Source organism: Gekko japonicus, unplaced genomic scaffold (assembly GCF_001447785.1).
Source record: "Gekko japonicus isolate JY-2015 unplaced genomic scaffold, Gekko_japonicus_V1.1 scaffold53, whole genome shotgun sequence".
NCBI classification, from domain to species: Eukaryota; Metazoa; Chordata; class Lepidosauria; order Squamata; family Gekkonidae; genus Gekko; species Gekko japonicus.
In genome coordinates, this window is record NW_015162474.1 from 1,280,656 (window position 1) to 1,308,038 (window position 27,383).

A 27,383-nucleotide genomic window follows, 5' to 3' on the forward strand; every position below is an offset into this window, starting at 1 on the left:
CTTTCACACTATTTTCCTGATTTAAATAATCCCCTCAAGATAGATTTCGCTTAGTAGGAGAAAAATATGGGAACATTTATCCTGTCTACATGTTGTTCTTCCTTTTCCAAAAGGAGCTTTTACAATGCAATCCTAAACAAACATATGCCCTTGTAACCAGTGTTCCCTCTAAGCTGAGTTAGTGTGAGCTAGCTCACAGTTTTTTAGCCTCCAGCTCACACATTTTTGTCTTAGCTCAGGAAGGATGGCTCCAGAGCAAACTAATTTATGCAGCAGCCAAATCGCTCGCTCACAACTTTAATGCCAGGAGCTCATAAAGTATAATTTTTGCTCACAAGACTCCACAGCTTAGAGGGAACATTGCTTGTAAGCCTATTGAAGTCCATAGTATTAAAAACCTGTAATTCTGTTTAGGTGGATGGCTGCAACATTTTTGCTCTTTTCGCTGTGACCCGTTTATGTGTAACTTCTGCAAAGGCACCTCACTGTGGTGTTCTGGCATGACGTTGCATCTTTGCCTTCCTTATTTTTGCTATGTTATGCTGCCTCTTTGCCTTTCTTATTTTCGCTGCCATCAAAGGCTCTCACCTTAGAACTTTTAGTTGGACCCAAAAACAGGATGGCTTAGTTGTATATCATAGAGCAACAGAAAAGTCAATATGTGGGGTTGAATCTGAGGTAAAAGGGGATCCTTTAAAATAGTCATTTTTCTTGAACATAGAGTTTATTTTTAAGCATAGCAGCACAATGGTTTCTGTACGGCTAATAAGTGTAATTATTTCAAACAGGTACATAAGTGTAATGGTTCCTTAAATAGACCTTAACCATACAAGCCTATTTTCTCACTTGCCACTAAGGCCAATGACTTCTACAAAGCTTAATTTCCCAACGCCACTCAGGCTAATAGCTTCCATACAGAATACAAATTCTCTCACACTCTACAGCACCTCACTCAAGCTCCTTCTTCCACAACCACAGTGGTCAGCACGAAAGCCTCTCCTTGAATAAAACAGAACTCCACCCCTAAGGTACAGCCATCATCCAATCGTAACACACTTCACTCACCCATCCAGCCCCCTCTTTCTTGCTCTACAGACGTATATTTTAGATCACAAAATGAAAGAAAGGAGTTTACCTAAGGAATAGCTCAGCCCCACTTTGCCAACCGGACACAAGTAGCTTTGTATGAAAAAGTAAATAAAATCCATTAGCAGCCAATTGTTGAAAGAGTTGTGTCTGAAATGACACAAAAAATGACTTAGCAACCAGCTACTAGATGGATTGCAAAGGCTGTTTGAAAGGGGCCACAGTATTTAGAAGGCAAAACACTGCGACGACACTTCAAAATTGAGAAAACTGTGGGAGGGAATAAGTAAACAACCACATTCCTCCACATTACTTCTGTGATTAAATTTATCAGGTCCCCGCAACTGCACTCAGCTTTAAAAGATTGGAGATCAGTGACGACTTTCCTGATTTTAACCCTTAGTAATAACTCAAGAATTCTAGAAATCTTCTAGGAAGGAAAAATAATCCTAATACATTGTCATGTTATTCCAGCATGATTTTTTGTGGTCTAGGGACTAAATAACGTTTAATGTTCCTTCCAGTTCTGTGTTGATAATTGTCTAGTGTCATCAATGGGTTAACAGGACTGTTTCACAGAAGAGAATGAAAGCCTACAACTTTCACTGGGGGGGGGGGCAAGAGGAAATATAGCTCAGTGGCAACTGTATGTGTGTGTGTGATTTGAATACACCTCATCTGCACTGAGGCACAGAGACCAGATAAATTAGTTCTGAAAACTGAACATGGTGATTCAGCAACTTGCTGATACAATGTTATCTTGGCACTAAGAAACTCCTATAACACTACAAAAGCCTTCGAATCCCAGATTTCATTTCTGGAGTACACGGAGGATCAAGCTCAGTCTCTCTACACTCAGGCATTCCACCCCCAAACCAGAGAATCTTCCCACCTTTTATTTAGAAAAACCAAGTGAACCAAATCCATTTATCAACAAGTCACCCCCTTCCCCAAAGAACGCTGGCCTGAACAGCCATAAAGAGACGGTGCTAGTTATTTTTCTCTGGCTACCCATTGACAGGATTTATTAATCATTTGTTTATCTGATTCTTTTGAATCTGAATGCAACCTATGGGCATGCTAGGTTGTCAGGCAGCTAAAATAATGAAGCTTTGACCTAAGCATACACTACAGGAAGATAAATGAACAGAGGCTTTTATATAATCTGGGAAGATATTCTTGTAGCTTGGTTCTCCTTGTGCTCTAAGCACAACTGTCCTGTGTACAATGGTAATTCCTTTTGCTATGCTTCCTGCCTCACCAGAGATCCCAAGTCAAACCAATCAGCCACACTGGGGAATTCACTGACATTGGGGCAGAAAGAGGTGTAAATCAAAGTAAGAAGCAAGGGCAATACAGCACCTCACAAAACCTTTGGAGATTTCCACTTCATTACATTTGGATTTGCCCCTTTTAAGCCTCACAAAAAAGAGCAGTTCCTTTGTATAGTGCACTTAAGGTCTTCCATTCCCCTTTCCCACAGCATAAATTCATAATGGAACACAAACCAAGCGAAGTCATTTGCAGTTGGAAACAACCTCCTGGTCAAACAAAGTAACAAAAGGACAATTCCAAAGGTGGTTTTCCTGATCAACTTTAATTCATGAGTACAGCTGAATCTAGAAACAGATCTATCAAGCACAAAAGGCACCGATGAGAGAAACACAACATTTGTGAATTGGTCTGGGATCACGATATCCTCGAACAAGTTTAACCTGGTGAAAAAATCTTCCCAGAGGGAAAATACAAATCTGTACCTGAAGATGAGAAACAGATGTATTTCTCATAAATGACTCTTAAATTGGTCTGTGTGATTACCATTTCTAAAATTTAAATTTAAAACCATGATTGGACTAAATGTACAAGTTTGTTTTGTGGGTTTTGGTTTTAAAAAAATGCCTCTCTTCCATTTTCTGTCCTATCAGTTAACAACATGTGCAAGTGTCACATTCTGGGTCAAAAGGTATTTTTATCATATTAAAAGGTGCCCTTGCCTGCCCACAATGCAACACAGAGAATTGTTCCAGACAAATCAGCAGCAAAGAGAGCAGAACAGGGGTGCAGAAGACACCTCAGTCACACTTAGAGCCAAAATACATGTTACAAGTGGGGACCCACAAGTAGAACTGACTTCCAAATTGGCTGCATCATAATTTTTCAGTGCTGGTTCAAGAGATCATTCTTCAAGGGGCTTTGGAGCTTCCAGTCACTGATTTAATTGTAAATGGACATATCAACTACAAATGCAGAGAAAGAGCACTACCAAAGCTGACTCCAAAATGTCAAGCCTTCTTAAATTCCCTCTCCCTCAAAATATTACATGTTACATATAAAGCAAGGTTATAGGTACCATATCAGGAACATTTCTATTAATTCATATATTTCTAATCAGTCCTATAATTCTTCAGCAAGTTTCTTTTATGAACAGGTTTTGCAAATCCAACTCTGTCGTTTCCACGATCAAAAATACAATAAAAACCTGACATAAATACATCTCCCAGAATCCACGTTGGTATGTCGCCACTGCCAACTGCCATAGCCTGAAAACCAGAGACACACACCAGTTCCTCTCTTGTGCTTTCCTGTGGTACAAAAACAAGCATTTAAGTTTTGTGCTGAATTTCCCTGTGCAGAGCCAAAAGTGGGGGAACGTGGTTTGTGAACATATTGAGCGGACCTCTTTTTGGTGATTTTTCACAGGACTTTGAAATGTGAAGGTGTTTTAAGGATGGACTCTATGGTATTGAACCATGCTGAGGCCCCTCTCTTCCCCACACTCCACCCTCTCCTGGATCCACCCTCTCCTGGATCCACCCCCAAAGTTTCCAGGTATTTTCCAACACAGACCTGGCAAGCCTATCTACCATTCAAAGCAGCTATTTTCGCCATTTTCTCTATGTCATCTGGCATTCAGTTGTAATTCCAGAAGATATCCAGCTCTCACCTGGAGGTTGGCAACATTAGTTCCCCTGGAGGAAATGACTGTTTTGGAGGGTGAAGTCTATGGCATTATATCTCTCTGAAGTCACTCCCTGCCTCAATCCCCACCATCCCCAGGCTCCACCTCTCAAATATCCAGGAATTTCCCAACCTGGAGTTGGCATCCCTATCTCCTTACCCAACAGCCAACCTACCACTATCTGCCCCTCTGTCTTCAGCTTTCCGTCTCCTTTCCGCCTGCAGCTTCTACTGAGAAAAACTATGGTCTTTCTCCACAGTGGGAACTAAAGCAGTTTACATTATTCTTTCCTCCTTTTTATCCACACAACAACCCTATGAGGTAGGTTAGGTTGAAAGTATGTGACTGGTCCAAAATCACCCAGTGAGCTTCCACAGCAAGATGGGGATCTAAACCTGGGTCTCACAAACCATACTCTGAAGCTCTGACCATTATACTACACTGGCTTTCATAGGCTGGCTGCTGTTGAAAAGTAGCAAGCAGCCAGGCCTAGTTGAATCACGCAAATCAGGTGGTATCAAGTCACCCAGAGGGTGCTGCTAGGCCTAGGTTTGCCAACCTCCAGGTGGGTCCTGGAGATTCCCCAGATTTGTCCCCCTGGAGAAAATGGGTGGACTCTGTGGCATTATATCCAGCTGGGCCTCTCTCCTCCCCAAACTCTGAAGTCATAAGAACATAAGAACATAAGAGACGCCAATGTTGGATCAGGCCAAAGGCCCATCCAGTCCAACACTCTGTGTCACACAGTGGCCAGAAATACCAGTGCCATCAGGAGGTCCAGCAGTGGGGCCAGGACATTAGAAGCCCTCCCACTGTTGACCCCCCCCCCAAGCACCAAGAAGACAGAGCATCACTTGCCCCAGAGCCCCTCAGACTTTACTACAGAATCTTCAGGAATTTCCCAACCTGGAGCAGGCAATCCTAGTCCCACGCCTGGCTCCAAATCCCCTGCTATTTAGTCATTCATACTGCAGGAGGAATCCTCCCCAATCCAAGCTCCAGTTCTGCTTTTGCTTCCTGCCCCCCCCTCTCTCTCAGCCAGTCTCTCTCTGACTGCTGATGCACCCGGCTGGGCCTGGAGTAGATCCCTGTGGCGCCCATTTCAAAAGGTATTGGGAGGATTCAACCCTCCCTAAAGTTTTTTTAAAAAACTTTTGGGATTTTTCTGCAACCTCATGGAGTCCCCTGAGTCTGTAGAAAAACCTATTGCGGAAGAGTGTGCCCCCTATCTGCAGAAATAAGTATCCGCACGCAGTGGGGACTGTTGAGAATTAGATATATAGATGTTTGACATGCATTGGGAAGCTGGTGCCCGACCCAACTCACAGTGAAACATTAGAGTGGGGACAAACTTTTTAAAACTGTTAAATGTATCTTCATCACCCTGCATGGTTCTAAACACTGCAAAGGGGAAGGAGGAGCATCATATTTCCCTCCTGCAGTTTTCGCCAACAGAAATGTGCCCTGGGAATGGACACATGGCGCTAGAGAAAGGGGCAAACAGGCTCCCCCTGTTCCTGTTTCTACTGGGAAAACTGTGCTGAATGGAAGCAGGAAGCCCCTCCTCCCCCCTCACAGCATTTGGAGTTGCGCATGGCAACACTTACAAGGGTTTTTTAAAGTTAGTCCCTGCTCTCTCATTTGTTACAAGCTAGGTCAGGCACCTGTGTCCTTAAACAGGATTTTAAAACAACCACCTTTGGAGGCTGCATTGAGGCACTTAAAAAATAGAAAGACCAGTACACTTTGGGAGGACAATTTTCACCCCTTCTAAAAAACACTTTTCATGTTGAAAATCACTAAGAAAATTCAGCACAGCACTAATTTCCATTACATTTTGGAGATGTCCGGTTGTGAGAATTTAGATACATACCTTGATTATATACTGCTCTGGTGTTAAAGTGAATTCTTTCCCTGAGATAGTAAAGGTTATCTGAGGCAGGCTGGATAGTCTTCTGCAGTCTATAACATACTGTAACATAAAAGAATTTGTTTCTTGACTTGAGGGTTCTGTTGCTATTTGAACACATGCATCAGCCTTATCAAATGCTGCACAACTTTTGGGCATTTGGAGTGCTCGCTATCAAGGAATGATGGTATCGTAGGGCCTCTGTGGCTTGACTTTGGCATCTGGTAAACAGAGGCATGTGCTGCCTTTGAAGTGGACAAGACCATTTTTAGCTATGATGGCTAGCAGCCACTGATAAACCTGTCCTCTGTGGTAGAGAGACCGTCAGTGCACTCCTAAGAGCCAGTGAGCTTACGCAAAGGCTCATTCAGCATGAGGGCATCTTGGCACTGGTGCACTGTGCTGGAATGATCTAATCTCTGTACAGCACTTTCACCCACGGCCTCCATCTTCAGCACCAGTCTTTCTCCCATGCCATTTTCAAAAGCCTAATGCCTCCAGGTTTGGCCTCTTAAAAACAGTAGGGGGGACAGGAGCCCCTCCCCTGCCCCATGGTAGTCCCAAGCAGGACCTGGTCCTGTTGCGTTTGTAGAGTGAAGTGATTCCAGTGGTAGAATGGTGCTGACATCCCCAGGAGGTCCCCAGGGATGGTGTGCTGTCTAGTCTCTGGGTAGCACAGCTGTGCCAAACAAAATCCATTGTTCCAATTTAGTATGTACATGGAAGGGGCAGTAAAGGGATAGCCCTCCTACCTTTTTTAAACCCCAAGAGCTGTAGGTGTCGGCACAAAACTGAAGGGGCCAGACAGAGTTCACAGGCTGGGGACCCGTGCAGTGTTCCCTCTAAGCTGAGTTAATGTGCTAGCTCACAGTGTTTTAGCCTCAAGCTCACATTTTGTCTTAGCTCAGGAAGGATGGCTCCAGAGCAAACTAATTAATGCAGTAGCCAAATCGCTCACACACAACTTTAATACCAGTAGCTCACAAAGTAGAATTTTTGCTCACAAGACTCCACAGCTTAGAGGGAGCATTGGACCCATGATATGCAAGACTTGTAGGTTCACCTCTCTTCCTCTCGCATTCTGCTACTTCAGCACTGAGCTGAAGAGGTTTTAGGGGCCCCCCGGTTATCCTGAATGGAAATGATTCAAAGAATGACCTATTTGGCCCATTTCAACAGACCATTCCCACACCCTGAATTATTTGTTTATGGAATTCACAGGTTGGGTCCGGGATCCAAAACATTTCATACCCTGTGAATTCCATCAACCCTAAGAGGAGTGAGTGGAGTGGAAACAGGCATAGGACTGCCCCTCAGTAGCAACACCATTCACTAGTGGTGCAGGTTCAGATCATACCAGTTCATAGGGCTAAGATATCAAATCTACATAGATTGGTGGTTAAATGAAAAGCCACCAGTGAATATGGATAAACATAAATGGAATAAGTTCTATAAAAAGAGTTTAATAACTTCACGACTGAGTTCATGGCTTTGTTTTGTTTTCCTGAAAAGCACTTGGAATTTGTGAAATGCGTTGCAGGTCAACACTCCAGCACTAACACTTTCTCAAACTCATGACATTTCTTCAAATGATACCGCCAATCTGAAAGAGATTTCAGTGGAATTGGCAACTACATCAGTATGCTTTGGGTCACAGCAGACTGACACACTCCACAAGATGGCAGCATCTCCTTGCGCCACAACTCTGTGTGGGCTCAAAAAATGTCCCTTCTGGAGCAGAGAGAACCACTCTCCATTAAATCAAAAGACTAGCAGGAATTATGAGGTCTACTCAATTGAATGAAGAAATCAAAAAGGTTGCAGGATATTGTGAGGAAACAGACTGTTTAGAAGCTGAAGGTGGAACTCTTTCTGGTGACTTGCTGTCACAACTCTCAAGCAACCAGTGCAGGGCAGTGTTCCCTCTAACCTGAGTTAGTGTGAGCTAGCTCACAGTTTTTTAGCCTTCAGCTCACACATTTTTGTCTTGGCTCAGATCTTGTTTTCCCCATTCTCCCCAGCACCCCCCACAGATATGTTTACCTCTCCATACGGGGTTGGTGTGGCTCCAATATATTGCTGCAGTTTGATTATTTCTGTGAGTGGGCCAGTAATGAGAGAAGTACCCGAATCTACAATGGCGTTACAGCCATCCAAACATAATACTGGTTGTCCTTGGACTTTCACGCTGTATTATGGGGGAAGACAAGAAAGCAACACATAGGAATATACTTCAAATTGGCTGTAAGCTTGTGGAAAATCGCATTTATAAAAGTGAGCAAAACTATGTAGTCAACCCCAAAATTCTTATTCTTCAAAAATAAACAGCATCTTAACAGCATCTTAAAAACTTACACAATTTTATTCCAATGTAAGCTTTTGTGCACTAGAGCTCACTTCCTCCGATGCATTCAGTAGATACTCATTATGCAGACATTTCATAAAGGAGGTATTAAAAAAACAGTGGGGTCAAATTGCCTTGGAATGCAGGAAGCACAGGACAAAACAGAGTCACATACAAGACAGATCTAATCAATAAAAATATAAAGACCAATCACTAGCTATGCTAAGTTAGTTAACACCTGCAACCAGGAAAAATATAAATATCACCAAGAAAAATGCAAGCACCAGTTGCGCTGTCTTAGTTCACATAAGTGGTACAAGGTCCTCCACACCTAGATCCTTTTGCTGTCTGCTTGGCTGGTGGTCTGAAGCTTGGCGGAGACCACTGAGAGCAATGTTGTTGAGCCAGGGAATTTCAGTGCTCCTGGGGAGGGGAAAGTATAGCAGTGGGAGCAGGCAGAGTAGTAAGGGAAGGAGGCAGAGAAATAGGAGAGCCTGCGGCCCATCCCGAGGGATGTTGGCAGTGGGGCTAGGAAAAATAACCCCCCTCCGACACTGGTGTCGTGCAACGCCAGGTCTATAACTAACAAGACCATGGTCCTCAGGGACGTTCTGAAAGAGCAGAATGCAGACCTGGCATGTGTGACCGAGACCTGGGTGCAGGAGGGGGAGACTGTAGCTCTCTCCCAAATTGCCCCAGCTGGGTTCTCAGTCCATCACCAATCACGGACTAGGGGTGGGGGTGGGGTGGAGTGGCACTATTCATCCGGGAGGTTTACTCCTTTAGGGCGCTCCCACCTCCGAGAATCACAGGCATTGAGTGTGCCGGCCTGGTTTGGGAGGCTGGGGAGAGTTTGGTGATTTGGCTGGTGTACACATCGCCTAACGCACCAGCCAATAGCTTGCCGTCCCTGATGGAGGCCATAGCAGGGTGGGCATTAGAACACCCTAGATTGATAGTCTTACGTGACTTCAATGTCCATGCTGATGACACGACTTCTACTCAGACAGCGGACCTGATGTCGTCCATGGTGGCACTGGGACTCTCCCAATATGTAACGACCCCCACTCACCAGGTGGGGCACACGCTCGATTTGATCTTTGCGGCGTGGGTAACAGTGGATCGGGTTACTGCCTCGGCAGTCCCATGGTCTGACCACCATGTCCTAGGGGCCCACCTGAATGTTTCACTCCAACCCTGTTTAGGCGGCGAGTGTACCAGGGGAGAGGCGATCCTTGATTTGGTCCTAAGTAACACTCAAGACCTGGTGAGAGATGTAAAAGTGATTGCACCACTTGGGAACAGTGATCATAATGTTGTTGAGTTCAACATTTGTATAAATAGGGAATTGGCCAAAAAGACTGACACAACCACTTTTAACTTTAAAAGGGGTAACTTCTCTGATATGAGAGGACATGTGGGGAGGAAACTGAAAGGAAAAGTAGAAAGAGTCAAAACCATTGGGGAAGCTTGGAAACTATTTAAAACTACGATCCTAGAAGCGTAAAAAATATATATTCCGCAGGTTAGGAAAGGCACAAACAGGTATAGGAAAAAGCCTGCATGGTTAACAAACAAAGTAATTGAAGCTGTAAAAGGTAAAAAGGATTCCTTTAAGCAGTGGAATGTGGAGTCTGAATGGAAATCCAGCGAGGCACACCCGGGGTCAAAGTTCAGACTTCCCAAGTCAAAGTTCGAATTCCCACAGACACTACTCTGCCGGGAGAATTGGCAAGCAGGAAACAAGGTTTTCTGAGTTTGCATGAGACTGCTAAATTCCTCTTAGAACAATGAATTGCTGAGGGCACATAGGCTTTGCAACTTTCAAGGATGATTTGCCAGTGAGAAGAACATTCTGTATTCCTAACATAGAAAGCTTGATAATGTAACAATGTACAAATGAATGAGCTTGCTTTTCTTTCTGTTAATAAAAACGCTGCTGTGACACAGCCTGTCAGATGAACAGGGACAGTCGAGGAACAGAGAGAGCGACAGACAGAGCTGATCTGCAGCTTAAAGAAATCTGTGTGTTGTATGATTCTTGAACCCTACCAAAAGTCTTCAGTGGAAAGCTAGTCACAGTGAGGCTGATAAAACGGAACACAGGCTATGGCAAATAAAATGCAAGTCTGTGGTCAGGCAGGCAAAAAGGGAATATGAGGAGCATATAGCAAAAAACGTAAAAACCAACAATAAAACTTTCTTCAAATACATTAGAAGCAGGAAACCAGCCAGGGAGGCAGTGGGGCCCTTGGATGACCAAGGGGTAAAAGGAGTACTGAAGGATGATAGGGAAATGGCTGAGAAGCTAAATGCATTTTTGCCTCTGTCTTCACTGTGGAAGATGAGATGTGCTTGCCCACTCCAGAACCGCTAATTTCAGGAGGGGTGTTGAAAGACTTGAGTCAGATTGAGGTGACGAGAGAGGAGGTCCTAAAACTGATAGACAACTTAAAAACTGATAAATCACCAGGCCCAGATGGCATACATCCCAGAGTTCTGAAAGAACTCAAATGTGAACTTGTGGATCTCCTGAAAAAATATGTAATCTTTCCTTAAAATCTGCCTCCATTCCTGAGGACGGGAAGGTAGCTAATGTCACTCCCATCTTTAAAAAGGTTCCAGAGGAGATCCGGGAAATTACAGGCCAGTCAGTCTGACGTCGATACCGGGTAAATTGGTGGAAACCATTATTAAGGAAAGAATTAGTAGGCACATAGATGAACAAAACCTATTGAGGCAGACTCAGCATGGGTTCTGTAAGGGAAGATCTTGTCTCACTAACCTGTTAGTGTTCTTTGAGGGGGTGAACAAACATGTGGACAAGGGGGATCCAATAGATACTGTTTACCTTGACTTCCAGAAAGTCTGTATCAAAGGCAGGAACACTGCCTTTTTTCCTAATGACCCCTATTTTGAACCTTTTGGTGTTGACAGAGTTCTTGCTGGTTTCAGTGATCTTTGACTGAATTCTTTATCTCATGGAAAAGTTCCTCTTGAGTTCTTTTGGGATCTTTTTGTTTCTTCAAATAATTGACTGAAACATAATTGTAATCTTTTGTTCCTAAACTCACACTCACTTGGAGGTATGGCGTGTGTATGTCCTTCATTGCTGGCATATCTATATGGGAGATTGTCCCCTTTTCTACAATCTCACCCTAAGGTTTCTGTTTAAGTAGACTTACTTGTTGACTTCAATTTGCCAGTACTTTTTCTCGGTGACTTTAGCCCAGTGAATGAATCCTTTGTAGAGAGAATGGTCTATGCCCCCTAGGATCAATTCACCTCCATCTTCATTGTTGTCTCCACTAAAAAACAAAAAAGCCAGAGGTTTGGGTCCTATGGAAAAAGCTTGTGGAAAGAGCTGGCAAAACAGACCTTCTCTACCTTGCCTTTCTCCCGGCAGCCCTCTGCTCATCCTAACAATTCTCTGTCGGGCATATTGGGAGACCCTTGTAAACAAAATGTTCCATGGCATGGGAAGGGGGCTACAGTGAGGGATGAAACTGGGTGAAATCACCCCCTCTCTTCCACCAACAGCGGAGCAATTTCTCTTCCAGTTGGAGAGGGAAGAGGAGGAGGAGGAGGAGATGTTGCCTGATCCCACCCTTCACTGCAGTCCCCAGTGCTGCAGAATGTTGTGTTTATGAGGATCCTCAGGCTCCCAGGAGTGGATTTCAAAGCACAGTGACACATACTGGGAAAAAGGCAAGACGGGCATGAGCCAGTCTGCCAACTCTTTCTGCAAGTTTTTCCATTGAATCCAACCCATGATAATATATATTGATTAGATACACAAACAAAACATGCAATCATGGTGTCACGCGGAACTTAATAAAAATGAAATCCACTTTAACCTTCTTAGATAACAACAGGGCTCTAGTCGGGGGGGAGCTCTCAGGTACGGAGCTCCGGAAGAGAACCTCTAGGGGGCGGGGCAGTCACGTGGTGAAGCCCCGCCCCCTTCTTTACCCCGCCCTCTGCTTCGATCCTCATTCCGTTTGGGAATGAGGATGAAGCAGGAGGGTAAGTAGCCGGGCCTTCTGACACACTTCTGGTGATGTCAGGGGGTGTGGCCTTCTGTCACTTCCGGTGATGTCAGGGGGCGTGGCATATGCAAATAAGTTATGCTAATGAGTTATGCTAATGAGCTCCGGCAGCTCTTTTTCTACAACAAGACCCCTGGATAACAATATTAAGTCTTCATGTTTTCTGATTTTTTAAAAAGTGATAGATTATTAGAGATGGCAAAAGAAACAAAGCATTCACCAGGACAAATCAATATTTGGGTTTACAGATTGGTTTAAGATTTAAGTAGCTAGTCTTGAACAAAATTGTTGATACTAGATGAAATCACAATGCAATGATTTGTCTGCCATTACATCAAAGTTACCAAAACCATTCCTAAAATGCAACAGTCAGATGACATCAACAGGTACAACACCAGCAACAAATTTTAGTTGTAACTGCATCATAACATTTTCTTAAAGATCCACGGAAAACTCTTTAGAGATTATGCCCTGATCCATAGATTCTAGCACCCATCAGTAAGTGGCACATGTGCCGTAGGAGCTGTGCATATTCACAGTGATGGCGCTGTTAGCTTGGTAGTATAGAGGGTGTAGCATGGATCTGTTTTTCCCCAACAAATGTTCAGTGCTGCTAGTTACGATGGAAGACTTAAACAGGAGGATGAAGGACTTTTCATTACCTGCAGCATCTTTGGGGGTTACTAATGGCACCCAGGAAAGTGATCCATGGATGAGAACCAGTTGCCATGCATGGACCATCCTGGATGAACCATGGGGAAAATGCAATTACAGGCATAGTGAAACAAATGCAGAAATAAATGTATCCTTCCTGATTAAAAGCTTTGTACTCAAGGAATTCCTCTACACATGGGCTTCCTTTTCTCTTGGGCTCCCTCAGTGAATGAGCTGGAACTTTGTGATCCGAGATGTTCTGTGTCAACCAGGGAGGGGAATCTTGAGACACATCTGCCAGTGGAAGAAGACCAGGACTGAACTTCTGTTTCCTGTCCTGCCATAAGTATTTAAGCCTCAGTGTGGCCAGAGGCACACGCCTTTTGGCAAGAACTAGAGCGGTCTTGCCCATGGCTCACAGCCTGAATGAAATAGCCTGGTGGATCTGGGACCAGTACAGCAGTTGGAGGTGTTCTGTGTACATTGTTGTAGTTGCTGCCAATTGTCTAAATTATATTTTGAATCCCCAGTGAGGAGAAAAGCAGGATCAAAATGCATAAATAAATTGGAGTCCCTGCCCATGTTCAATATTCATCTTCTGTCAAAAAGGTTGCCAACCTCCAGAGTTCTCCTAGAATTATAACTGCTCTCCAGACTACGGAGATCAGTTCCCCTGGAGAAAATGGCAGCGTCAGAGGGTGGACTCCACAGCGTCACATCCCTGCTGCTGAGTTCCCTCACCTCCCTGCCTCTAAATCTCCAGGAATCCCCCAGCCTGGAGCTGGCAACCTTCTGTCAAGTACTTCCTTTAAAACTATACTGAGAAAATGATAGCTGTTCTTTTCACTGTATACTACTGACCGGTTCAAGATGAACGAGAACACAGGCTCCTCTAGCAGCTCTTGTTTCATCATATTGTCAAATACTGGAAGTTCGCTCCCAACAGCCAAAGATGGATAGGCCAAGCCCATCACCCCATCAAACTGGGCAAAGACAAAGGTCAAGCCAGGCTCAAAGACTGACTCGCCAAAGTCCTGGGCCTCAACAGAAATGTTGCTGATCTGTTCATTTATTTGCCAAAGAGAAACAATACAAAAAGTGAACAATTACATTGTTGCTTTGTGACAGATTATTTATTTAGTTCAAGGCAATTATTTTTACAATTAATATCTTATTTATGCTACAAAGTTATAAGGAATGAAAAGCATCATCCATTTTCATAGCCAAGTGTTCGTTCCAACCCCAACCCAGAAGGTTGTGCCCCCTTCCCACTGCAGCTCTCTCCCCTTAGCACATTCCACACCTTCCAAAAAGGTCCCCTGACTCTCAGTGGCTTTTCAGGGGGAAAAGAAGAAGAAGAAGAGAAGAAAAGATTGGATTTATACCCCACCCGTCACTACCAAAAGGAGTCTCAGAGCGGCTTACAAACTCCTTTCCCTTCCCCTCCCCACAACAGACACCCTGTGAGGTGGGTGGGGCTGAGAGAACTCTGACAGAAATTGCTCTTTTTCAAGAACAGCTGTGCCAGAACTATGGCTTGTCCAAGGTCATCCAGCAGGTGCAAGTGGAGGAGTGGGGAATCAAACCCGGTTCTCCCAGATTAGAGTCCGCACCAAAAGAAGTCATCCAATGTATTATATTTTATCCCAGTCATACTCTGTGGGGCACAGGATGATATACAACCTTGAAAAGGGCTTTGTTGCTACTAGAAATGAAAGACTATGCAATGTTTTTGTACAGAGCATACCAGTACTCTGGACAGGGCAGCAGAGCTAGCAAGCTAGATAGGTCAGTTTCTTCTGTATCCTTTCTGTTGCTGGCTGTGCTGCTAGAGTTGCCGCCTCTAGGCTGAGAGATTCCTGGAGATTTGGGGGGGTGGAACCTGGGGAGGGAACTCAAGAGCGTATAATACCATAGAGTCTACCACCCAAAATTTTCTCCCAGAGAGTTGTGCTCTGCCACCTAGAGATCAGGTATAATTCGGGGGGGGGGGGGGGGTCCCTAGGGCCCATCTGGAGGTTGGCAACCCTAGAAGGCTACTCTTAGGGATGTCCTTCTGTCCACCTAACTCTTTATCTTCCTACTTCTTCACCTAACCTCCATCAGGGCAAAATGTGCTCTCAGTATCTCTCTCCATCCTAGCCATGAAAGATAGCTAGAAAGCTGGTTCTTCCTTTCCTGTCACAGTATGAAGAGGACATCCATTTCTTTCCCAAGGAGATCTTGTGTGGATTTTATTCCTAAGGCAGCCTCCCTCTTCTGTTAGGCAAATCAGTGCTAAACTTAACAGTTTCTCACAGAACTGATATAATTCATTCAGTTTTCCCCATATATGCCATTAAGAAAAAGACTGAGGGGGCGAGATCTTAAGTTTGCATACAAGTTACAAGTTACAAAAAAAAACCACAAACCATTTGGTGTATAAACTTTTTGACCTGTCACACAGGCTGTTGTTGCCCCCACTTGCCCCAGTGGTTGCCATTTCAAGTCTCTTTTCATGGTCATGATCCTGACCAGCAGTTAAATCTCTGAATTACTAGTTAATGCCATCAACTGTACTACCAACAAATTGCACAAAAACAGAAGAATTGAAAGCGACAACAATTAAGAGTTTCACTCACCTTTACTGTTTCTTTGGCAGAGATGCCCAGCAGTTGCCCAGTACCATATTGTAAAAAAAAAGGTTGTCCAACGTGTACATATGTTTGTGAAAGAAATGACTTGAAATTTGGACGGTTTTCTGTGAAAACAGAGCCCACTCTTAACCTGGCATGACTTCCCCAATTTAAAATGTAACTTTTAGAAACTTGTTTTTCAAATGTTCCTCACAAAAATGAGAAAGACCAGGAGAAATGTAGGTTCAATCTTATCTAGAGGCAAAACTACAAGATATATATTTTTTCACTTGTATCTGCAGCCTCAGAGTAGCTGGGGAGAACTGCTTCTAAAAGGGAAAAGGGGGGGAGCCCAGATGGGCTTGGAACAGCACTACAGGAGGGGGAAGGTCTCCTGCCTCTGCCCCCCCCCCCCAACAAATACTGCATGGTGGGAATTATTTTATTTTTCACATGTTTATTAAATAATTATTTATTTAATTAATTTTTCACATTTATACTTCGCCCTCCCCGTCAAGTGGACAAGTGGGAGTCAAGCCTTAATACCTTCCTCATTGGGTTGCCCCGAGCAGTTGCTTGAGTGGCTTGATTGGAGAAGCAGCCCAGATAGGGCAGAACCACAGTCCATATCTGGGCTTTAAATAATTCAGATGCAAATGGCTGGGCCGATCCAGCCCCACTGTCATAATGGATGGTGTCTTGTCCAGCCCTATTGCCTTTCTATTTCTTTCTGCTCATACTATGGCTTTAGAACAAAACAGGGACCATTCCAACACATTTGGCACTCAGTGTCACTTTCTGAAGTGATCCAATGAGTATACACTGGGGAAGTTACATCACAGTCACATCACAAGAGGAAATTCAGATCCTGCATGTGCACGCATTTGTCCTGCAAAATATTTTGCGCTGCAGTTTAAATCATCAGGAAGGGGGAATGGCCCTACCAAATGTTTTATTACCAGGGGTCATTTCAAGCAGGAACGGGCAGGAATGGCGTTCCGGGAGTAACAAGTAAACTCCTCCCCCCTCCTTTCCCATCACGTCACCTCCAAGCAGGGCGAAGGGAAAGGGGGGGGGAGAGAGAAAGGGAGTCCAGGGCTTCTTCTGCTTGACAGAGGGGCTAGCACGCCAGCCCCCCTGGCAGGCAGAAGCACCTGGGATCCATTCCTTCCCCCCCTCCTTTCCCATCACAAGGCGAAGGGAAAGGGGGGGGGAGAAAGGGAACCAGCAGAAGCTTCTGCATGACAGTGGGGCCAGTGCTGGCCCTGCTGTCAGAAAGAAACATCTGAAAGGAGAATGCCACCTCTGCTGAGCTACTCCAAAGACTGAGGGGGTTTAAAGTTTAAATCCACCCTCTCTGGAGTTGTGCCACAGTGGCGGCATGCTCCCATCATTGAAGGGAAGGCAATTTGCTTCAATGATGGGAGCCTGCCACTGTCTCACACCCACACCCCTCTGCAACTGGGGAGGATCATTATACCCTATGGAAACAGTCCCCGATCTGGTCCGGATCTTCCTCAGCTAAGAATGTTTTCTCATGAAGATGTTTTTGGCTGATGAGATCAAAATATTTTGGTGATTCGAACATGACTGAATGGCTAACAACAACATTTTTAATTTCAGAAGTTCTGTCTGTCTTGTTTGTTTATGGATCCAACTATCCACAAATTTGGCCATGTCAAGGATTAAATAGATTTATTATGATTTATACTTTGATTTTGTCAGCCAAAAACATCTTCATGAGAAAACATTGTTAGCTGTGGAAGATTCAGACCAGTAGGGAAGTACCTAGCCAACTGCCGTCCATCATCGATGGCAGCTGAAAATACATTGTGTCAACCCTCACCCATAATAGAAGCAGCACCTGTAACTATATGAAAGGAATTCTCTCAGTGGCCATTGTTTGTCAACCACAGCAGTATTTCCAGCCTTCAAGCATTTGTTTCTGTCAGTAAAATGTAGGGGGAGAGAGCATGTCAGACCTGACAGCAGCCACTGGACAACTTGACACCATGCAACTTGCATAACTCATACAGGCCCAGCTGCTTGCTACTGCTCAACAGCCACTGCCCCATGAAGTATTGTGTAGTGGTTAGTGTTCCAGACAATGATTTGGGAGACCCAGGTTTGAATCTGAGTTGGGAAATACCTGGAGATTTTTTGGGTGGAGCCTGAGCAGTGGGTGTTGCCTTCTGACACACTTCTGGTGATGTCAGGGGATGTGACATATGCAAATAAGTTTTGCTAATGAGTTATGCTAATGAGCTCCTGCACCTCTTTTTCTACGAAATGACCCCAGTATACAGCTATGGAGTTCCCATGAGTAACCATTCCACATGTGTGTCCTCATAGATGCCTTCAAAAGTCATTCTGAGTGATAAACATCATGTTGGAATTAGTCCCTTGTCCATCACAACATGCCAAGAACAGAGGGCTTCATTTAACGTGGGGAACTCAAGTCACTCCCAGAGTTAAAGATGGACTATGTGGAGACTACTTTTTCTCTTGCAAAAAGATGGATCCAGGAATGTTCCTCACCCACCCCAAGGACAACATCATATCTCCTTAACTGAGACCCTAAGGTAAAAATTAAGGATAGATATGTTTAAGTTCCTGCCTAAGTTTTACACTCATCACTCGTAGCACAGTAGAAGTCCTCAATAAAGGTAAGAATTCCTTATCTAGGAGTCCTGCAAGAACGAGGACAATAATCAAACCTATAAAGAAGATCCAGAGAGTATTTAGATACAATGGATTGTATCCAACCTGACTTCCTACTGATGAAAAGGGAAGGAAGCATTCTCTTTAACCAAGCAGAAAAGCTATGCAGGGAGGAGGAGGAGGAGAGGAGAGGAGATTCGATTTATACCTCGCCCTTCCCTACCCAAAGGTGTCTCAGAGCGGCTTACAAACTCCTTTCCCTTCCCCTCCCCACAACAGACACCCTGTGAGGTAGGTGGGGCTGAGAGAACTCTGACAGAAACTGTTCTTTTTTCAAGAACCTCTGTGCCAGAATTATGGCTTGCCCAATTCATCCAGCCAGGTGGAAGTGGAGGAGTGGGGAATCAAACCCGGTTCTCCCAGATTAGAGTCTGCGCACTTAACCACTACACCAAACTGGCTCTCCATAGGCCACAGGACCAGCATGTACAAAAGCCATGTGAGGCTGTAGTGGAACTGGGTAAAAGTGAGTGAAAAAGCTGCTAGAATCCAATCCCATATCTATACATCAATGACTAACAAAATCTACTTATATACAGAGGCAAACCCCAACACTTTGGGCAGAATATAATAATGGTATTTATGTAGTATTACAATATTATGAAAATCAGCAACCCTGTATATCCAAGGCAAATTGTGGGAGGGGCTGAGTGAGGAGGGGAGTGACATCATGGCTGCATTCAGACATCACAATAAACTGTGGTTTGTTTAAACCATCATTTGGGGAACAAACTCTACTCTGTCTTCCAAATGTATACATCAGATTCCATTTTGTTGATATGCTCTTTACTACTTTGGAGGGAGGCCATGTTCCCTCTCCAGCTGCCTCTGTGGCCAGGTGGCTAGGAAGACTGATACTCCAACACAACAGATTACATCATCCTAAAAACAAAGCTCAAAGGGGCACCTACACACTGAATATTGTAACCCAGGTATCTCTGCTATTTGATCTCCCAGAGTCAAATTCAACACATTGTCTCACTCTTTAAGTGTTGTATTGTTGAAAATGCTCAGTTCCAGGCATGCCATATGAGAACTTTGCAGAACTTCTTATTGGACAGTTTAATAATAATTGACATGAAGAATTTACTTCAATTGCTCAGTAGCAATGACTTCCTGGTTGGGATCACCATTCAGAACAAATGTGTCTCTCTCCAAATCACAAAATTGTTAAAAATAACAAGCAAATATGCATTCCTATGCATCATATGCATAGAATTCCTAAGGGGGTGGGCTTCCCCTTTCACTGTGATATGTGGGCCAGCTGCAGGCATGTACCCATGTGTACAACTCCGGTGACTCTGAAAGTAGCATACGAAGAAGCTACACATTTGCATTGGAGCTCATATGCCTACAAGAGATTACAGAAGTGAGGCAATAAATTTTGGTGCAGAATTTGGCAATTTCTTGGAACTGGTTTCTCCTTTCTACTGCAGACCCCTTCGGAGTCCCCTATCCCTCAAGTATTTCGTGGAGATCAGTGGACTGTAGTGGAAGGGGAGGGGCAGAAAAGTTCTGTTCCACTGCTAATGAAAAATCTAGTGAGGATTCAGCCCTCTGGTAAATATTCTGTGCTACCTTCCCTCTGACTGGCTGTCTGAACTCAACTGGCAAGCTCTTCCATTCCTCCAATCTACCTGTCACTCCAATTCTTGAGAACAACCCTCCTAAATTGTCTTTCATTTGTGTTTACTCAAGGCAGAATTTGTAATTAGAGGGTTCTGCTGCTTCAGAACATTAAATGATATCATAATTCTTACTGCAAGCCTCGCTCGTACAATAACAGGATGGAATCCAAAAGTTGGAGGAGCCAGTGTCAAACACCACGGTGAATGTCTGAGGTGGAGTGCCAACACTCACCACTCCATAATACTGAGCCTAGAGGGGGAAAAAATCAGTCAGTTTAATATTCAGTTCCCTCCCGACATACAACTGAAGTCAATGCTCGTTGCTGACACAAAAAACCCTGCTGGTGCAAGTAATAGAACAATTTAGATGTGAAAGCTGCACAGCTATTTAGATGTCGTCTATCTTATCTACACCAAACTTTGCGGCTCAATTTAAAAATGCACATTAGAAGTATAAAATGGTCAGCAAAATGGTAAGGCAGATCAGAAAGGTGGGTCGCTAGCAATTGTACATGATCAGATCCCCAACTGATGAAAGAGCACATCTCAGATTTCAAATGTGGTTTGATTAGTGCATAGAAAAGGAGCTACACGAGAAAGAAATATTCCCTCAGCATTACTTAAATGATTGAATTGTACTCTCCATGGAGAAACATGGGACAAAGATGTTGATTTCTGATCCCAAGATTGTTTTCTTCAAAGACTTGCATCAGAGAACATTCATCATCTGTGAGAGTGAATTTAACACAACATTATGGGTTGAATGGCATAGATCCTCTCCCATCAAATGGAGAGGAAGGAATACGATGAAAGAAAAGGCATCACCTTGACTGTCTCCTCTCACTTTAGAACAGCAGGGTAAATCCCTGCTGTCTATTTTCTTCTAGCCCAAGCTTTGCAGCTAGAACCCTGACTGTTCATTGGCTATCTCTTAGCACCTTTTTCCGTCACTCCTGCAAAGGGAAACATAATAGCCCATCTGATCAGGATGAGGAAAAAACAGACCCACTGAAAACCCATTGCCTGTTCATTGAAGCTGGTTGTGAAAGACTCATCACTTGTTTATTTTATCTGAAATATTTATATGCCATCTTTCCACTCGAATAGGGTTCACAAGGCGGTGAAAATTAAGGTATTAGACAATTTAAAACATGAAAGAAAAAATATGATAAATGATAGACAATACAAGTGGGGACCTTTGAGAAACTTGTAGGAGCAGCTATCCCATTCCCCCCACCTTTACTTCCTCCCCTCAGTCCCCTGCTTCTCTCACACGCTTGCTCCCTCCTGCCACCCCTTTTCTTACTCTTTCTGCCCTCCATGCCTTTCGCTTTCTCTCTCTTTTTTCTGTCCCCCCATCACTCTCCAGGCCTCTCTTTTGCTTCCCCCCCCCCAGCTGCAGCAGTGGCAGCCATGGTCCCAGCTGCCCACCTGATTCACCTCCCCCCCCACACACACAACAGCAGTGTCAGTGGCGACGCTCCAGGTACCACAATGGACCTCCCAACCACAGAGATCAGTTCCCCTTAGGGTTGCCAGATCCAGGTTGGGAAATTTCTGGAGATTTACCCTGCTGGAGATTTACCCTACTGGAGATATACCCTACTGAGGTTGCTTACCTCCCCAAGCCTCACTGTCCCAAGACTGGGACAACTGTTGCAGTTGTCATTCATGCATGGTGGCAAAACTATTTGTTATGTGTATTCATTTTGGTTGTAAGTAGAACTGTATAAGACAGTAGTCTCTAGTGTGATTTGTACAGCGCGGCAGATTGTTCTGTTCATTTGTTTGTATCATTGCATTTGCTGTATTTCCATTTTTGTGTGTTTGTTAGCCCAATTGGGGATTAGCAGCCCTACCAGCATGTCTCCAGGCCTCTGCTGCTGGGCCTGTGATGACTCTCAAAGCCCCTCTGCCCTCAGGGTTTCTGCTGCTGTGCACCCATCTCCTGCCCCCACCATTGATCTTGGAGAGGCCAGCATGGCTCCAGGCCTCTGCTGCCAGCCAGAGAGACTTGTGGGGGAGGGGAATCCCATATCCCCCACTTTCTCACTGGTGTGACCCCCCCACTGTGGCCTCTGGCTGTGGCCTCCACCCCACTGTGGACCCTGGCTGCAGTTCAGATCCTGAGGCAACCTGAGTCATCATTTGGCTCGCTAAAACCATGTCTTATTTGGCCTTTGTATGATTTGATTCTGTTTGTCTTCTGCAGTAAGCATGTGTGCACCTCCAGAATGCATGACTTTAACTTAAACCATATAGTTTAAAATATAAACAAGAAGTTCAAGCTCACCTTTATTAAGAAATTATTCGTATGCCTTGTTACATGGTAATTATTTCCATGCACAGAGAGTAGTTGAAAGATGTAAGTGTTGTAAGACGGCAAGTGGAGTAGTTGTAGTTCGGGTGTCTCTAGGCAAGCAGTAGATTTAAATAAACACATCCCTTCATGAGAGACTGGGATCCATTCTTGAGGGAGACTGAAGGATCTTTTCTAAGCCCCACTATGACAAGTGTCAGTGAGGATGAGATCCCAACAGGTATCCCACCATAGCAGGAGAGAAAATAAGCTCCTCTTTGTCGTAATAGAGTTTAGAAAGATCCTCAGATCTTTGGAGAATCTAGAGGATCTTTCTAAATACCACTGTTTCAAAAAGGATCCCTTCTCCCTCCTGCTCCAGTGGAAAAGGTGGTAGAGTCCAGCCTGAAATAGGAAAAAGGGGTATAGCACAGAAAGCCCCTGCATCCATGTTCCCTTTCTGACTACTGCAGTGGAATTCAGGACCGTACATTGCATGAGATTCAGCACTGTTTATATACAAATGTGTTTCTATGATAAACATCACTAAGTAATGCTGAAAGAACTTTTCCTTCATGGTTTTGTTGTACTATGTTAAATGTCTGATTGTATTCAGAAGCCAATCAAGGAATACCTTAACACCAAGAGCTAATCTCTGTGCACTGGCGAACTTTGAGCGAAGGACTCAGTTTTCACCCCCATATCAGACTGTGGAGCCGCGCAGCAGCGTCTCACATTCTATTTTTAGGAATGGCCATTTCTGGGCCCCACTGCAGGCTGTGAAGTGACATTTTGTGTCCAAAACAGATTCAGCATTTTCACTATTGATGTCTGGTTGATATTTTCATTGCTTTTCTGGATAATTTATGATTTGCGTATTTCATTGGTTCAGCAAAGTCTAAACCAAACAAACAAACAAACAAAATCACCAGATTTCCACTCCTTTAGATAAATCAAGAGCTTTATTTCCAGCTTCTAAAAAGAATGAGTGAGTGAGTGAGTGAGTGAGTGAGTGAGTGAGTGAGTGAGTGAGTGAACAAATGCATAGAAGGAGCAAACGGGGGGGGGAGTCACTTTGGCAAAGATGCTTCCAGACATCTTTATTTAAAAAAAAAATCCTGCCCCTTCTCATTCAAAAGGATGCTGTTTTCCATCCCTTTGCATTTTTCCATGTTAAAGGATAGAGCTGCTTGTTTCATGCACATAAAATAGAATATCCTCATCCAGTTGCTTCAGTAACTTACGCTCATAAGCCATTTCAAGACCCTTGTCCAAAGGCAGCCATTTCCAGACTAAACTTCTGTTATATTTGAAGAAACATCATTTCTAAAAAGTCAACCCATCTTAAACATCATCCCTTGGAACCCCAATTTTGTCCTAAGAATGAACTGATTACCTTAATTCAACATAAATTTATAGCATGATAAAATTACTTCAGGTGGGTTCAGTACTGGTTTTTCTTGGCATAAAATGGGTGCCAGTCCACCAATTATTTCTATGTTATTCAGATACAGTAGAATCTGGATTAATTACGAATTCCAATAGAAAAACATAGGTGCCAATTCTATCCTGATTTCATTTAAGGTTCCTGGATGCATATTTAGAAAATGGGATGTGGACATGCCCAGCATATATGTTTGTAAGGTAAAGGTAAAGGTTCCCTTGCTCGAAAGCCAGTCGAATCCGACTCTAGGGTTGCGGTGCTCATCTCCGTTTCAAAGCCGAAGAGCCAGCGCTGTCTGCAGACGTTTCCGTGGTCATGTGGCCGGCATGACTAAACACCAAGGTGCACGGAACGCTGTTACCTTCCCACCGAAGTGGTCCCTATTTATCTACTTGCAATTTCTTGCTTTCGAACTGCTAGGTTGGCAGGAGCTGGAACTAGAGACAGGAGCTCACCCTGTCTTGCGGCACCCGGGTCTTGAACCGCTGAACTACTGACCTTCCACAGCCTGCAGTTCAGTGTCTTAACCACTTGAGCCACCGCAAGAATTCATATCTTCCAAAGTTCATAGCAAAGGGCAGATTTGTCAAGCTACCCTGGGGGAGATACTGCCTGTATTCTTTTTCATTGTATTATGGATGAACATACTCACATTCATGTAATCATGGAGTTTTTCTGTTGTGAATCCCACTAATGAATCTGGAGGGTAGCAATGCAGGTATCTTTGTGCAAAAATGTCAGCCTGATGATCTTTCATGAACTGATAGAATTCTCCTCTTGCTCGAAGCTGTTGCTTGATAGATGGAGATCGAATCAGAGGGATCCTGTGGCATAAATACATTTTTTTTTGGTGCAGCATATAGTTCTTACCAGATGCCAGGATTTGTACAGTTCTATTTTGAATGTTAATAGGCAAAAGGGACACAATTCACCAAGTGTGTCTCCTGCAGAAGCCTTATTTAAATGAATGGGAGTCGTGAAAGTGTCTGAATGTGACCTTATGCGGTTTCTGTTCATTTCAGTGTGGCCTGTGGTAGAAATGTACTTAGTGGATTTTTCCAGATGTTTGGATCTAGGACCATCCTGCACTAAACATGTACAACTTGCAAATACCACAAGTATCTTTAAATAAGATTTTGAAGTAACAGACAGGATGCCTTCACAAAAACTTCTCGCATTAATCCACATCCTAGTTACAACCAGGCTATCTTGTACCGCAGTGAACTCTGTGTGGATCTGCCTTTAAAGACAGCTTGGAAACCACATCTGGTTGAGAATACAGCAACTGGTGTATTGACAGGGGAGCCTGTTTCTTCAATCATCAAAGCTCTTCAAGACTTTATAGTTTGTTTCTGAGCATGTCAAGAGCTGGTATTGACAATAAATTCATAAACAGCTTATGGCCACTCACTCACAGATGAATCTACCCTACAGTGAAGATAATCTCCTTCAGGAAAGGGATTCCCCCCTCCCCCCTGTGGCACCCTAATTATAGAATTCCATCTTTCTTTACATTTGCCTGATGCCATTGTTATAATCATTGCACCAAGTGAAGTCCATCCTGTTCATCTATGCAAATCTTGGTCCTGTAGATATTTATATGGTGTTTTTCTTGTTTTCCTGTTTTACTATTTTGTTTTGTTAATTTGTTTTAACATTTTATTATAAGTTACTTTGAAGGAAATTTAAACCAAAACCAGAGTAAAAAAATTCTTACAACAGTATAGATGATAAAAATGTCCAAATAAGGCAGACACCCCACTAAGAACACTTGAGATACTTGAAGTCCTTTCTTACCTTACTAGAGCTGTGATCAATGGAAGGGAAACCAGAACTGCTAATAGGATCTTCATGACTTCAGTTGACTAGGAAGAAAAGTAAGGCTGATTCCCCCCCGCCCCCAATAATCTCTTTTATACTTCACTGGATCACAGCCAGCTGCTTGTCAGGTCAATCAATAGTTGGCGGTCAGTTGTTTGGCAGAACATTTTGGAATGTGCTCTAGAGGTAACCTTTTATTTATGTAAATACTGCAACCCATCAGAACATATAACACGGGGGAGATGGAGACCTGCAGTGAAATATAGCCCCCCATACACACATACGCACGCACACAAATATACATCATAGTCATAAGCCATTTTTATCTTTCCAAGGGCAGAAGAGAGATATCCAAAGAGACAACAGTCCATATAATTATTTCACCTTGCTCCCTCAGAATGCCAACATTGCCCAATGTGAGACCAAGTTTCAAACATCTGCTCCACTGTTTAGTCTAGCTAGAATGCTGGGAAGCAACAAGTCAGAGAAAAGAGGGAAAGACCAACAATCATTAGGTTCTTATGGCTGGGTTACCCCCAGGTATAGGGTTGCCAGGTCCCCCCTGGCCACTGGTGGGGTATGGGGGGGTAGGGTTGCCAGATCCAGGTTGGGAAACTCCTGGAGATTTGGGATTGGAGCCTGGGAAGGACGGGGACCTCTGTGGGGTACAATGCCACAGAGCCCACTCTTCAAAGCATCCATTTTCTCCAGGGAAACGGGTCTCTTTAGTCTAGAGATGAGCTCTAATTCCAGGGAATCCCCAGGTGCCACTTGGAAGCTGGCATCCCTACCCACGTAGCAGGTGCTAGAAATAATGCAGGTCTGCTTCTTTCTACGTTGTCTCCTTTGTTTGTTGACTATTCTTTCAGGCAGCTACTTCCTCCAGCAGACATAATGCTGTCCTGAGTGTCAGACATGCTTAACTTGTTCTGATCACTCCAGGCACCAAACCAGCCTCTGTCTTCCTAACCTCAGCTGCCAGAGGCACCTCTCATTTAACAAGCTATTCCCTGCTGGACATCCTATGCTGGTGTGCCAGTTGATGGAGGAGTTACCATCCAGAATTTCCCCAACTGCATTCACACCATTGCCCTTTTTCTTTTAGGATATGTCTACATCCCCCGATTTTGTTCTGAGATATATTTTGCTAGCACCAGAAGCATAAATGAGGAGCAGTGGACTGGTGGAGTTGGGAGAATGACATGGCAGAGAGACAGAGAGGGCAAAAACAAGGGAGAGCTTTTGTGAGTGGGAGTTATCTCTAAACCTAACTCTGTTGTCTTGTTCCTTCTAGCTGTGTAGAACAACATCAGTATAAGCTAGTGAAAAGCAGTGTTACTCTTTTCCTAGGATGTTATCATAATTTAGCCCTCTTTATACTTTCTAGATCAGTGATCCTCAACCTTTCCAGAACTGGTACCCACTGAGCTGAAAGCATGTCATGGGAAGTTACATGACATCACAGCCACATTATGTCATGTGACAGAAAACAAGAAGGGCCAGGGATAGGACACATGAGTTGAGGACTCAATTATTCTCAGAAGATATCCTGGGACATTCTTTAATGTTTGGATCTCATTAACTCAACTCAAGAAGACTCTGGCAACATGATATATAGCAATCTAAGGTCATATTAACTTATTTTGATAAACTAGATTAATGATTAAACTGTGAACCAGGTGCCCCTCCCCACCATCACACGTTATTGTTCAGCACAGTATTTAGGACTGAAAACTTTTGGTTGGTAGGGTAATCTGATTTACAGAGAATTATGACAAGAAGCATAAAGGAAAACTGTGCCCCATAAAAATCCATATTTCACAATAAGGAAAGACAAATTCTGGCTGCCAAATG

The 27,383-nt window shown here is 43.8% G+C and overlaps 1 protein-coding gene across 1 annotated transcript; it reads right to left on the reverse strand.

The window, feature by feature from the left end:
* Window positions 1–3,470: 3,470 nt before the first annotated feature.
* LOC107105702 (cathepsin E-like) lies at window positions 3,471–25,561 on the reverse strand. Its single transcript, XM_015405695.1, has 9 exons — window positions 25,506–25,561; window positions 24,361–24,532; window positions 20,098–20,215; window positions 15,623–15,741; window positions 13,863–14,062; window positions 11,484–11,606; window positions 7,998–8,142; window positions 5,919–6,017; window positions 3,471–3,668 (listed from the first exon to the last, which is right to left on the reverse strand). The coding sequence occupies exons 1-9, from the start codon at window positions 25,559–25,561 to the stop codon at window positions 3,471–3,473; spliced, it is 1,230 nt and encodes a 409-aa protein (XP_015261181.1).
* Window positions 25,562–27,383: the final 1,822 nt, after the last annotated feature.

Bases quoted from the DNA above. Each gene is read 5' to 3' on its own strand.
- LOC107105702 (XM_015405695.1), bottom strand. From the start codon at position 25,561: ATGAAGATCCTATTAGCAGTTCTGGTTTCCCTTCCATTGATCACAGCT. The intron at 24,533-25,505 runs GTAAGAAAGGAC...TTTATGCCACAG, and splicing joins TTGATCACAGCTCTAGTAAG to GATCCCTCTGATTCGATCTC. The intron at 3,669-5,918 runs GTATGTATCTAA...TTTGTACCACAG, and splicing joins CAGAGCAGTATATAATCAAG to GAAAGCACAAGAGAGGAACT.